Source organism: Gymnodraco acuticeps, unplaced genomic scaffold (assembly GCF_902827175.1).
Source record: "Gymnodraco acuticeps unplaced genomic scaffold, fGymAcu1.1, whole genome shotgun sequence".
Lineage (NCBI taxonomy): Eukaryota > Metazoa > Chordata > Actinopteri > Perciformes > Bathydraconidae > Gymnodraco > Gymnodraco acuticeps.
Genome location: NW_022990542.1, coordinates 1 through 13,928, shown reverse-complemented (window position 1 = coordinate 13,928; position 13,928 = coordinate 1). Strand labels below are relative to the sequence as shown.

The 13,928-nt window shown below is 48.6% G+C and overlaps 1 protein-coding gene across 1 annotated transcript; it reads right to left on the bottom strand.

The window, feature by feature from the left end:
* Positions 1 to 1,359: 1,359 nt before the first annotated feature.
* Positions 1,360 to 12,231, bottom strand: LOC117553411 (2-acylglycerol O-acyltransferase 2-A-like; the record flags this gene model as incomplete). Its single annotated transcript, XM_034227313.1, is given in 4 exon segments — positions 1,360 to 1,873; positions 11,746 to 11,854; positions 11,957 to 12,047; positions 12,188 to 12,231. Coding segments are annotated over 4 exon segments (399 nt in total), but the record flags the coding sequence as incomplete, so codon positions are not given.
* Positions 12,232 to 13,928: the final 1,697 nt, after the last annotated feature.

Sequence of the window (13,928 nt, the reverse complement as noted above, 5' to 3'; positions counted from 1 at the left end):
TCTTTAAAGTAGAGACGCTACATACTGATATACACCTGAACATCAGCAGGAGAGGACTCTTTAAAGTAGACACACTACATACTGATATACACCTGAACATCAGCAGGTGAGGACTCTTTAAAGTAGAGACACTACATACTGATATACACCTGAACATCAGCTGGAGAGGACTCTTTAAAGTAGAGACACTACATACTGATATACACCTGAACATCAGCAGGAGAGGACTCTTTAAAGTAGAGACACTACATACTGATATACACCTGAACATCAGCAGGAGAGGACTCTTTAAAGTAGAGACACTACATACTGATATACACCTGAACATCAGCAGGAGAGGACTCTTTAAAGTAGAGACACTACATACTGATATACACCTGAACATCAGCAGGAGAGGACTCTTTAAAGTAGAGACACTACATACTGATATACACCTGAACATCAGCAGGAGAGGACTCTTTAAAGTAGAGACACTACATACTGATATACACCTGAACATCAGCAGGAGAGGACTCTTTAAAGTAGAGACACGACATACTGATATACACCTGAACATCAGCAGGAGAGGACTCTTTAAAGTGGAGACACTACATACTGATATACACCTGAACATCAGCAGGAGAGGACTCTTTAAAGTAGAGACACTACATACTGATATACACCTGAACATCAGCAGGAGAGGACTCTTTAAAGTAGAGACACTACATACTGATATACACCTGAACATCAGCAGGAGAGGACTCTTTAAAGTAGAGGACACTACATACTGATATACACCTGAACATCAGCAGGAGAGGACTCTTTAAAGTAGAGACACTACATACTGATATACACCTGAACATCAGCAGGAGAGGACTCTTTAAAGTAGAGACACTACATACTGATATACACCTGAACATCAGCAGGAGAGGACTCTTAAAGTAGAGACTCTACATACTGATATACACCTGAACATCAGCAGGAGAGGACTCTTTAAAGTAGAGACACTACATACTGATATACACCTGAACATAAGCATGAGAGGACTCTTTAAAGTAGAGACACTACATACTGATATACACCTGAACATCAGCAGGAGAGGACTCTTTAAAGTAGAGGCACTACATACTGATATACACCTGAACATCAGCAGGAGAGGACTCTTTAAAGTAGAGACACTACATACTGATATACACCTGAACATCAGCAGGAGAGGACTCTTTAAAGTAGAGACTCTACATACTGATATACACCTGAACATCAGCAGGAGAGGACTCTTTAAAGTAGAGACACTACATACTGATATACACCTGAACATCAGCAGGAGAGGACTCTTGAAAGGAAGAGCTTCATCAGAGTAACTCATGACAGACACACAGCGGGAACCTCATGTATTTTATTAGAAATGTTACAACAACACTGAACCTGCTCGTACAGCTCTGCAAAGGATTGTGGTTCCGAAAAGAAGAGCTGCACATACTGGTACTTTGGCATTTCACATCTGTTCCCGCATCATAAACTGTGTTCGGGTCACATGACGGGTCACATGACGCTCTGAAGATAAAAGGATAACTGGAAGGAAGCTGTGCCTGTCAATCACCTGCAACATCTTCATGTGATCATTAATCACAACAAACATCATGTGATCTATGGGCCATGCTAGCACTGTTAGCATTGAAGCTCAGGCATTTAAGGTCAATTAAAAGACATATATAGTTCATATGAAGGTCTTTTAAAGGTCATATGAAGGTGAGGTGCTGGTGTTCATCGAGGCCGTATTTTTCTTTGTTCTTCTCGAACAGGTGGGTCAGACTCTGCAGGTAAATCTGATGCAGACCCTCAATGTCCTCTGAGCTGGGACTGGGATTCCGGACCAATGGGATGGGTTCTCCCACTGAAGAGCAGACAGGAAACAGAAACAAACTCAAAGCTTCAAAAACTCTCCTGAGCTGGTCAATGGTATATACTGGGCTAAAGTTGGGCTAATGCTGGGCTAATGTCAGGCTAATGCTGGGCTAATGTCAGGCTAATGCTGGGCTAAAGTCATGCCCAACACCTAGCCTGAAACTGGGGCTAACACTGGGCTCAAACTAGGATCACTCTGGGCTAATGCTAGCTTACTCTGGGCTAACACTAGGCTAAGGCTAGGCTCATTACATTACATTACATTGCATTTAGCTGACGCTTTTATCCAAAGCGACTTACAATAAGTGCGTTCGACCAACAAAATACAAACTTGAAGAAAACAGAACATCAGGCTTCATAGAGCAAAAACATTTCAAGTGCTACTCAACTGGCTTTAGATAAGCCAGTCCTTTATTAGTATATAAGTGCTTTGTTAATAGTTCTATCGCTCGAAGTGGAGTCGAAAGAGATGAGTTTTCAGTCTGGAAGGTGTGTAAGCTATCTGCTGTCCTGATGTCAATGGGGAGCTCATTCCACCATCTTGGAGCCAGGACAGCAAACCCACGTGTTTCTGCTGATGGGAACTTTGGTCCCCCTCGCAGCGAGGGTGCAGCGAGTCGTTTGGCTGATGCAGAGCGTAGTGCACACGCTGGGGTGTACGGTTTAACCATGTCCTGGATGTACGAAGGGCCAGATCCATTCGCAGCATGGTAAGCAAGTACCAGTGTCTTGAAGTGGATTCTAGCAGTTACTAGAAGCCAGGGAAGGGAGCGGAGGAGCGGAGTGGTGTGGGAACATTTAGGAAGGTTGAAGACCAGACGAGCCGCTGCATTCTGGATGAGCTGCAGAGGTCGGATGGCACATGCAGGTAGACCAGCCAGGAGGGAGTTGCAGTAGTCGGGGAAACAACTGAGGTGCCGATGTTGATTGTTAGGTCAAGAGTGGGACAATCTTTTCCCGGGAGGAAGAGCAGCTCAGTCTTGTCAAGGTTGAGCTTGAGGTGATGATCAGACATCCACTGAGAGATGTCAGCTAGACAAGAAAAGATGCGTGCGACGGCCTGGGTCTCTGAGCGGGGAAAGGACAGAATTAATTGGGTGTCGTCAGCGTAGCAGTGGTAAGAAAAACCATGCGGGCTAATGACTGATCCGAGCGAGTTTGTGTACAGGGAGAAGAGGAGGGGACCAAGAACAGAGCCCTGAGGGACCCCTGTAGTTAATTGACAAGGGTCGGACTCAGACCCTCTCCAAGTCACCCTGTAGGTACGGTCTTTGAGGTATGAGGTGAGGAGGGAAAGTGCAGAGCCTGAAACTCCAAGTTTTTGGAGAGTGCGAAGGAGGATCTGATGATTCACCGTGTCGAATGCAGCAGACAGGTCCAATAGGATGATGACAGAGGAGAGGGATGCAGTTTTGGCAGTGTGCAGTTCCTCCGTGACAGCAATGAGAGCAGTTTCTGTGGAGTGACCTGCCTTGAAACCAGACTGGTGCGGATCCAGAAGGTTGTTCTGATTGAGATAACAGGAGAGTTGTCTAAAGACAGCGCGTTCAAGTGATTTAGACAGGAACGGGAGGAGAGAGACAGGCCTGTAGTTTATAACATCAGACGGGTTGAGAGTGGGTTTCTTTAGGAGAGGGTTTACTCTTGCCTCCTTGAGACTGTTTGGAAAGTGACCAGAAGTTAGAGAAGTGTTGATGAAATGGGTGAGAAACGGTAGAATATCAGGAGCGATAGTCTGAAGGAGGTTTGAAGGGATAGGGTCCAGAGGACAGGTGGTAGGGCGGGCAGAGGTAATGAGGGTAAGAACCTCACTTGGAGAGAGAGGGGAGGAGGTCAGTGTGTGGGTGGAAGGAAGGTCTGGTGACCCAGCGGTGAGTAAAGGTGAGTCAGAAAAAGAAGAGCGAATATCATCAACCTTTTTTTCAAAGTGGGTAACAAAGTCGCTTGACAGAAGTGAGGAGGGGGGAGGAGGCTTTGGGGGGGTCCAGGAGGGAGGAGGGGGAAGGGGCTTTGGGGAGGGTCCAAGAGGGAGGAGGGGAAGGGGCTTTGGGAGGGTCCAGGAGGGAGGAGGGGGAAGGGGGCTTTGGGAGGGTCCAAGAGGGTGGAGGGGGAAGGGGCTTTGGGAGGGTCCAGGAGGAGGACGGGGGAAGGGGCTTTGGGAGGGTCCAGGAGGGAGGAGGGGGAAGGGCGCTTTGGGGGGGTCCAGGAGGGAGGAGGGGAAGGGGCTTTGGGAGGGTCCAGGAGGGAGGAGGGGGAAGGGGCTTTGGGAGGGTCCAGGAGGGAGGAGGGGGAAGGGGCTTTGGGGGGTCCAAGAGGGAGGAGGGGGAAGGGGCTTTGGGAGGGTCCAAGAGGGAGGAGGGGGAAGGGGCTTTGGGGGGTCCAAGAGGGAGGAGGGGGAAGGGGCTTTGGGGGGGTCCAGGAGGGAGGAGGGGGAAGGGGGCTTTGGGGGGGGTCCAAGAGGGAGGAGGCGGGGAAGGGGCTTTTGGGGGGGTCCAAGAGGGGGAGGAGGGGAAGGGGCTTTGGGGGGGTCCAAGAGGGAGGAGGGGGAAGGGGCTTGGGGGGGTCCAAGAGGGAGGAGGGGGAAGGGGCTTTGGTAGGGTCCAAGAGGGTGGAGGGGGAAGGGGCTTTGGGGGGGTCCAAGAGGAGGAGGGGGAGGAAGGGGCTTTGGGGGGTCCAAGAGGGAGGAGGGGGAAGGGGCTTTGGGAGGGTCCAGGAGGGAGGAGGGGGAAGGGGCTTTGAGAGGGTCCAAGAGGGAGGAGGGGGAAGGGGCTTTGGGGGGGTCCAAGAGGGAGGAGGGGGAAGGGGCTTTGGGGGGGTCCAAGAGGGAGGAGGGGGAAGGGGCTTGGGGGGGTCCAAGAGGGAGGAGGGGGGAGGGGCTTTGGGGGGTCCCAGGAGGGAGGCAGCAGAATGAATGGAAAATAGTTTTTTAGGATGGAATAGGAAGATTGGATCTTATCTAGAAAGAAAGTGCTTTTTGCCTGAGAGATGGAAGCAGAGAAAGAGGAGAGGAGAGCCTGATAGGTTAGGAGGTCGTCACGGTGTTTGGATTTCCACCATTTCCGCTCTGCTGCCCTAAGGACGGTTATATTAGCACGCAGTGCATCATTTAGCCAGGGAGCCGGAGGGGACTGACGAGCCTGCCGAGATGTGAGAGGACAGAGAGAGTCCAGAGTGGATGAGAGAGTAGAGAGGAGAGTTTCTGCAGCAGAGTTTGAAGGCAGGAGTTGGAACGAGTCAGAGGAAGGGAGGGCTGAGAGCACCGACGAGGCAAAGGTAGAGGGGGAGAGGGAGCGAAGGTTACGGCGGACAAGTGCAGGATGAGAAGAGATTAGTTTGTTATGTTTGGAAAGGGGTAGAGAGAATGAAATGAAGAAGTGATCGGATGTGTGGAGCGGGTTTACAGAGAGGTTAGAAGTAGCGCAGTTCCTTGAGAATATGAGATCAAGGACATTGCCAGCTTTATGAGTCGGTGGGGACGGAGACAGTGAGAAAGCAAAGGCGGTTAACAGAGATGTTAGTTCGTCTATCTTCCCTGTCTGGAGGTTGAAGTCTCCGAGAAGTACAGCGGGAGGGCCAGTTTCAGGGATGAGTGAGAGGAGATTATCTAATTCCTCCAAGAAGTCCCCCAAGGCGCCTGGTGGACGGTAGAGAACAACAATGGTTAACTGTATAGGATGGGTTACTGTGACGGCATGGAACTCAAAGGTGGAAGGAGTGAAGTTAGGTAGCTTGAAGAGGGAAAATGTGTCTTTTATGTGAAGACACATAAAAGAGGAAAGAACACACTGGACCAGGTGTATTCTAACCTGAAGCTTGCTTACAGAGCGGTCCCACTCCCCCATTTAGGACTATCTGACCACCTCTCACTGCTTCTCATCCCAGCTTACACCCCCCTCAGAAGTAACACCAAGCCGGTGGTCAAATATATTAGAACCTGGCCCGAGGGGGCACTCTCACAACTGCAAGACTGCTTCGAACACACAGCATGGGACATATTTGAACAGACAGACTTGGAGGAACACACAGAGGCTGTCTTATCCTACATCAAGTTCTGCACAGACACTGTAACTGTGGAAAAACGCATACGGGTCTACCCAAACCAAAAGCCATGGATGACAAGAGCGGTGCGGTCTCTCCTGAGTTCCCTTGACACAGCCTTCACGTCGGGGGATGCTGCCCAGTACAGCTTGGCAGGGACGAATCTGAGGAGAGGCATCAAGGCTGCAAAGGAGGACTACAAGGGAAAAGTGGAGGAGAATCTCGCTCATAACAACACACGGTGTGTTTGGCAGGGCCTTCAACAGCTAACCAACTATAAGGGCAAAACATCTGACACTACTAGAGCTGACGCACAACTTGCAGAGGAACTAAACCACTTCTTTGCCCGCTTTGAGGCTAGCAGACCCCCCCACTGTTCTACTCTGCCCCTGTCCCTGCAAACTACCAGCTCCATACCACCTCCCACTCTCAAAGAACATCAGGTGAAGCAGACGCTGAAGTCTGTGAATCCTGGAAAAGCCGCAGGACCCGATGGAGTACTCGGAAAAGTACTCAAAGCTTGTGCTGACCAGCTTTCAGGGGTCCTGACCAGGTTATTCAACCTGTCCCTGTCACAAGCTTGCATTCCATCCTGTCTAAAAACGGCTACCATCATTCCTGTCCCCAAAAAGACACCAGTCAGAGAGCTCAACGACTACAGGCCCATAGCCCTAAACATCAGCGGTGATGAAATGTTTCGAAAGACTGATAGACGACTACATCAAAGCCAGCCTCCCACCCTCCCTCGACCCTCATCAGTTTGCCTATAGAGCCAACAGATCCACGGATGATGCCATCGCCACGGTCCTTCACACAGCTGTGAGCCACCTAGAAGGCCCAGGCAACTATATAAGGATGCTGTTTGTCGATTTTAGCTCAGCTTTTAACACCATCATACCTGACATACTAGTGGAAAAACTGTCAAGCCTAGGTTTCCCCTCCATCTTATGCGCCTGGATTAATAATTTCCTTACAGACCGTCCTCAGACAGTGAAAATAGGCCCTTATTGCTCCTCCACCCGCACCCTCAGCACTGGCTCCCTGCAGGGCTGCGTGCTGAGCCCTCTACTTTACACTCTCTACACACACACGGCTGCTCTCCCATTCACCCCTCCAACTCCATTATCAAATTTGCAGATGACACCACTGTGGTCGGCCAAATATATAAGGGAGACGACGAGTCGGCATACAGAGACGAGATCCTGAAGCTGTCTGCGTGGTGTTCAGCAAACAATCTGTATCTGAACACAAGCAAAACAAAATAAATCATCATAGACTTCAGAAAGCACCGTCCAGAACACGCCCCCCTTCACCTCAATGGAGAGAGAGTGGAGAGGGTCTCCACCTTTAAGTTCCTGGGGGTTCACATCTCGGAGAGCCTCAGCTGGACAGCACACACCACTGCAGCAGTTAAGAAGGCCCAGCAGCGACTTCACTTCCTGAGGGTGCTACGGAGGAACCGACTGAACAAGAAGCTGCTGGTGTCCTTCTACCGGGCGACCATCGAGAGCGTGCTGTCATACTCCATCTCCGGGTGGTATGCAGGATGCTCAGCTGCGGACAAGAAAGCCCTGCAGAGAGTGATCAGGATGGCAGAGAAAACCATCGGCTGCCCCCTGCCCTCTCTGGAACACATCTCCACCTCCCGCTGCCTCAACAGAGCTAACACGATCATAAAGGACAGCTCTCACCCGGGTCACAGACTGTTCTCTCTCCTGCCTTCAGGGAGGAGAGACAGGAGCTTCAAGTCACGGACAAACAGACTCAAAAACAGTTTCTACCCCTGGGCCGTCAGGCTGCTCAACCACCACACATAATGCATTAACTGTAACCATTCTCACACATACACACACTTTTAATGCACTTTATATACTATTTTTATATCAATATTTTAACTATTTATTCCCCCGTATGATTGTATGTTGTCTGTCCTATTGCAGTGTTTTTTAGTGTTACGTATTTGTTTGTATTTTTTGTACACCAGGACAGAGTTGCACTCTGAATCTCGTTATACTCTGTGTATAATGACAATAAAAGGCTTTAACTTTAACTTAACTTTAAACAGGAATGGAGAAAATACACATGATTATAGCATGAGGGGCTAAACAACCAAATAAAATAAAAACACCAGCGATACTTAGCTCAATCAAAGTAGGATTTGCCTCCTCTTTGCCTCCCTCGTGACTCCGCATGGGACTCATGTCTTGTCAGTCTTTGACTCCCAGCAGGACTCTAATGTCTTTGTCAGTCTTGACTCCAGCAGGACTCTAATGTCTTGTCAGTCTTTGACTCCAGCAGGACTAATGTCTTTGTCAGTCTTTGACTCCAGCAGGACTCTCCAATGTCTTTGTCAGTCTTTGACTCCAGCAGGACTCTAATGTCTTTGTCAGTCTTTGACTCCAGCAGGACTCTAATGTCTTTGTCAGTCTTTGACTCCAGTAGGACTCTAATGTCTTTGTCAGTCTTTGACTCCAGCAGGACTCCAATGTCTTTGTCAGTCTTTGACTCCAGCAGGACTCCAATGTCTTTGTCAGTCTTTGATCCCAGCAGGACTCTAATGTCTTTGTCAGTCTTTTGACCCAGCGGACTCAATGTCTTTGTCAGTCTTTGACTCCAGCAGGACTCTAATGTCTTGTCAGTCTTTGACTCCGCAGGACTCTAATGTCTTTGTCAGTCTTTGACTCCAGCAGGACTCTAATGTCTTTGTCAGTCTTTGACTCCCGCAGGACTCTAATGTCTTTGTCAGTCTTTGACTCCCGCAGGACTCTAATGTCTTTGTCAGTCTTTGACTCCAGCAGGACTCTAATGTCTTGTCAGTCTTTGACTCCAGCAGGACTCCTAATGTCTTTGTCAGTCTTTGACTCCAGCAGGACTCTAATGTCTTTGTCAGTCTTTGACTCCAGCAGGACTCTAATGTCTTTGTCAGTCTTTGACTCCCGCAGGACTCTAATGTCTTTGTCAGTCTTTGACTCCAGCAGGACTCCAATGTCTTTGTCAGTCTTTGACTCCAGCAGGACTCCAATGTCTTTGTCAGTCTTTGACTCCAGCAGGACTCTAATGTCTTTGTCAGTCTTTGACTCCAGCAGGACTCTAATGTCTTTGTCAGTCTTTGACTCCCGCAGGACTCAATGTCTTTGTCAGTCTTTGACTCCAGCAGGACTCAATGTCTTTGTCAGTCTTTGACTCCAGCAGGACTCCAATGTCTTTGTCAGTCTTTGACTCCAGCAGGACTCCAATGTCTTTGTCAGTCTTTGACTCCAGCAGGACTCCAATGTCTTTGTCAGTCTTTGACTCCAGCAGGACTCTAATGTCTTTGTCAGTCTTTGACTCCAGCAGGACTCTAATGTCTTTGTCAGTCTTTGACTCCAGCAGGACTCCAATGTCTTTGTCAGTCTTTGACTCCAGCAGGACTCCAATGTCTTTGTCAGTCTTTGACTCCCAGCAGGACTCTAATGTCTTTGTCAGTCTTTGACTCCAGCAGGACTCTAATGTCTTTGTCAGTCTTTGGACTCCAGGAGGACTCTCAATGTCTTTGTCAGTCTTTGACTCCAGCAGGACTCTAATGTCTTGTGTCAGTCTTGACTTCCAGCAGGACTCTAATGTCTTTGTCAGTCTTTGACTCCAGCAGGACTCAATGTCTTTTTCAGTCTTTGACTCCAGCAGGACTCTAATGTCTTTGTCAGTCTTTGACTCCAGCAGGCTCTAATGTCTTTGTCAGTCTTTGACTCCAGCAGGACTCACAATGTCTTTGTCAGTCCTTGACTCCAGCAGGACTCTAATGTCTTGGTCAGTCTTTGACTCCAGCAGGACTCTAATGTCTTTGTCAGTCTTTGACTCCAGCAGGACTCCAATGTCTTTGTCAGTCTTTGACTCTGAACTCCAGTCAGGACTCCAATGTCTTTGTCAGTCTTTGACTCCAGCAGGACTCCAATGTCAGTCTTTGACTCCTGCAGTCTTCTTTGACTTTGTCACGTCCTTTTGACTCCAGCAGATCTCCAAGTCTTTGTCAGTCTTTGGGACTCCAGCAGGACTCTAATGTCTTTGTCAGTCTTTGACTCCAGCAGACTCTAATGTCTTTGTCCAGTCGTTGACTTCCGCAGGACTCCAATGTCTTTGTCAGTCTTTGACTCCAGCAGGACTCCAATGTCTTTGTCAGTCTTTTGACTCCAGCAGGACTTCCAATTCTTTGTCAGTCTTTGACTCCAGCAGGACTCCAATGTCTTTGTCAGTCTTTGACTCCAGCAGGACTCAATGTCTTTGTCAGTCTTTGACTCCAGCAGGACTCTAATGTCTTTGGCAGTCTTTGACTCCAGCAGGACTCCAATGTCTTTGTCAGTCTTTGACTCCAGCAGGACTCCAATGTCTTTGTCCAGTCTTGACTCCCAGGACTTCAATGTCCTTTGTCAGTCTTTGACTCCAGCAGGACTCTAATGTCTTGTGTCAGTCTTTGACTCCAGCAGGACTCAATGTCTTTGTCAGTCTTTGACTCCGCAGGACTTCTAATGTCTTTGTAGGTCTTGGACCACAGGACTCTATGTCTTGTCAGTCTTTGACTCCAGCAGGACTCTAATGTCTTGTCAGTCGTTGACTCCAGCAGGACTCTATGTCTTGTCAGGTCTTTGACTCCAGCAGGACTCCAAGTCTTTGTCAGTCTTTGACTCCAGCAGGACTCTAATGTCTTTGTCAGTCTTTGACTCAGCAGGACTCCAATGTCTTTGTTCAGTCTTTGACTCCCGCAGGGACTCCAATGTCTTTGTCAGTTTTGACTCAGCAGGACCTATTAGTCTTTGTCAGTCTTTGACTCCTGCAGGACTCTAAGTCTTTGTCAGTCTTTGACTCCAGCAGGACTCTAATGTCTTTGTCAGTCTTAGCCTGTCTGAGACGCTGAAGCTGACGCTCCAGGAAAGTGCTACCTAAAATGGACACCTGATTGCTGAGTTCTCACAGCTGTGGGGCCACGCCCCTTTAATTAGTTAACTCTCTGCAGCTGGTGGCCCTCAAAAGGAAATCTAGACTGGCTTCCTCCTGACTTGTTATTGTATTTTAAGTGGCCCAATGGTTTTACAATGACATTAAACCCTAAGTTATAAAGTTATGAGTTTAACCCTTAATACAGTTACACCTACTCAATAAAGCTCTTAGTATTCTACAAATGTTTAAATCAAAGTTAACCCTAGCAGTCAGTTAGTTCACTTTTAAGGTTTCAGTCAAATTACTTGTCCCAAGTTTCTGCCTGACAGATTACTGTAGCGGTTTTGAGACTTTAAAATCACAATTCAGTCAGATCAACTACAGAGCATTTATATAGAGTACACACACTGAAACAGAGAAGTCTAAAGACACCAATGTTACTCACACAATTCTAGAAGTCTCCAGGTGCTTTCCTGTCAAAATCGAGTTGCACACTGGTGGACTCTGGTCTACACTGCTAGGCTAATGCTAGGCTTAATCTGGGCTAATGCAACCCGGGGCTAACGCTAGGCTCACTGGTGGTCCTACAATCTAGGCTAACGTTAGGCTCACCCTTGGCTCACTCTTGGCTAACACTAGGCTAACACTAGGCTCACGCTAGGCTAACACTAGGCTCAATCTGGTTTACACCCTAGGCTAACGCTAGACTCACACTAGGCTAACGCTAGGCTCACCCTGGGCTAACGCTAGGCTCACCCTGGGCTAACGCTAGGCTCACCCTGGGCTAACGATAGGCTCACCCTGGCTAACGCTAGGCTCACCCTGGGCTAACGATAGGCTCACTCTAAGCTAAAGCTAGGCTAACGCTAGGCTAACGCTCACTCCGGGCTATATGTCAGCTAGCTGTCGTACCGACGGTGTTGATTGGCTTCCTGTAGGGCATCAGGCCGAAGCTGTACTGGAAAACTCCTCTGGCGTGAAACAGAGGCAGCGCGACTCCCATGATGCTTTGCAGCCGGTTCTATGGACACAGACACACTGAGCCTTAAATATATATATATTGCACATATTTATATTTAGAGTGTGTGTTTGTAGGTGTAAACATGTGTGTGAGACCTCTGACCTGCAGCCTCCTGAGAGGAGAACCACTCGGGTTCTCCATCTGATCAAACAACTCGTTCTCCCCGAAGGAAAAGACAGGAACCAGCTGAGCCCTACCACACACACAGCACACACACACACACACACACACACACACACACACACACACACACACACAAGATCTGTGTGATTATGCATTATTCACAAAAACCACGCACACCCCACACACACACACCCCCACCCAAACACACACCCGTGTTTGAGAGCCAGTTTGATGAAGCCCTTCCGGTTCAGGATCTGAAACACAAAGTTAGCCTGTTATCCTTTATATGGGGAACCTATTTGACGCCTCCTAAGCCCCCCACCAACACTCCGCCACCCAGCCCCTCTAGCGCAGCCCCATGTCACAGCTTCTGCCTGCAGGAAGTTAGTGAGAACGATGTTCTGGAGGTCCTTAGTAAACTTGACCCCAACAAACCTGCAGGTCTTGATGGCCTTCTTTTTTAAAGTTGCAGCCCCGATTATTGCAGAATCTCCCACCTTTGTAATCTGTCCATACAGACAGCAGTGCTACCTTCTGCCTGGAACGCAGCCTCAGTGCAACCTTTGTTTAAAGGGGGAAACCATGCTGCTGAACTGCTATCGTCCAATATCCATTCTACCCTGTATAGCGAAAGTGTTCGAAAAGTTAGTTTGCAAACAGCTAACATGGTTCTGAAAGACTTACAACATACTATCTGACATGCAGTCTGGTTCCGTGCAGGCATGGGTGTGAGACGGCGACTCTCAAGGTCCTAAATGATATCATCAATGCCCTTGACTCCAGACAATACTGTGCTGCCATTTTCATCGATCTTGCCAAAGCCTTCGACTGTAGATCACCAACTGCTTCTGGGAAAGCTTAGATGCATTGGGTCACTAACCAATCGATAGCCTGGTTTGAAAACTACCTGTCCATGCGCACCCAGTGTGTAAAATCTGAAAATCTGATGACACAGTCCCTATCCATCTCTAAGGGAGTACCACAAGGCTCTATCCTAGCACCCATCCTATTCTCAATATATATAAATGACATGGAGAAATCAGTGGGCAACTCCTCTATCCACCTAGATGCAGATGACACGATTCTGTACACTGCTGGCCCTTCCCCGGATACCGTCCTGAAAACTCTTCAGGATAGTTTTCAGAGAGTCCATCTCTCTGCCCTCGGCCTGGTCCTGAACACCACTAAAACCAAGATCATGTGGCTTGGCCGCAGTGGTGCCTCTCAAACTGGCACTATTGTGACCACCGATGGCCGGAACCTCGAAATAGTTCAATCTTATCAATACCTTGGATTTTGGATTGACAGTAATCTGTCATTCTCAGAACATCTCTCCAAAATTCAGACCAAGGTTAAAGCTAGACTCAGCTTTCTGTATAGGAATTGCTCCTCATTCACTTCATCTGCTAAAGTCTCTCTGTTCCAGATGACTGTCCTTCCTCTGTTCCAGATGACTGTCCTTCCTCTGGTCCAGATGACTGTCCTTCCTCTGGTCCAGATGACTGTCCTTCCTCTGTCAAGATGACTGTCCTTCCTCTGTCCAGATGACTGTCCTTCCTCTGTTCCAGATGACTGTCCTTCCTCTGGTCCAGATGACTGTCCTTCCTCTGTTCCAGATGACTGTCCTTCCTCTGGTCCAGATGACTGTCCTTCCTCTGGTCCAGATGACTGTCCTTCCTCTGTTCCAGATGACTGTCCTTCCTCTGGTCCAGATGACTGTCCTTCCTCTGGTCCAGATGACTGTCCTTCCTCTGTTCCAGATGACTGTCCTTCCTCTGTTCCAGATGACTGTCCTTCCTCTGTTCCAGATGACTGTCCTTCCTCTGGTCCAGATGACTGTCCTTCCTCTGGTCCAGATGACTGTCCTTCCTCTGGTCCAGATGACTGTCCTTCCTCTGGTCCAGATGACTGTCCTTCCTCTGGTCCAGATGACTGTCCTTCCTCTGTTCCA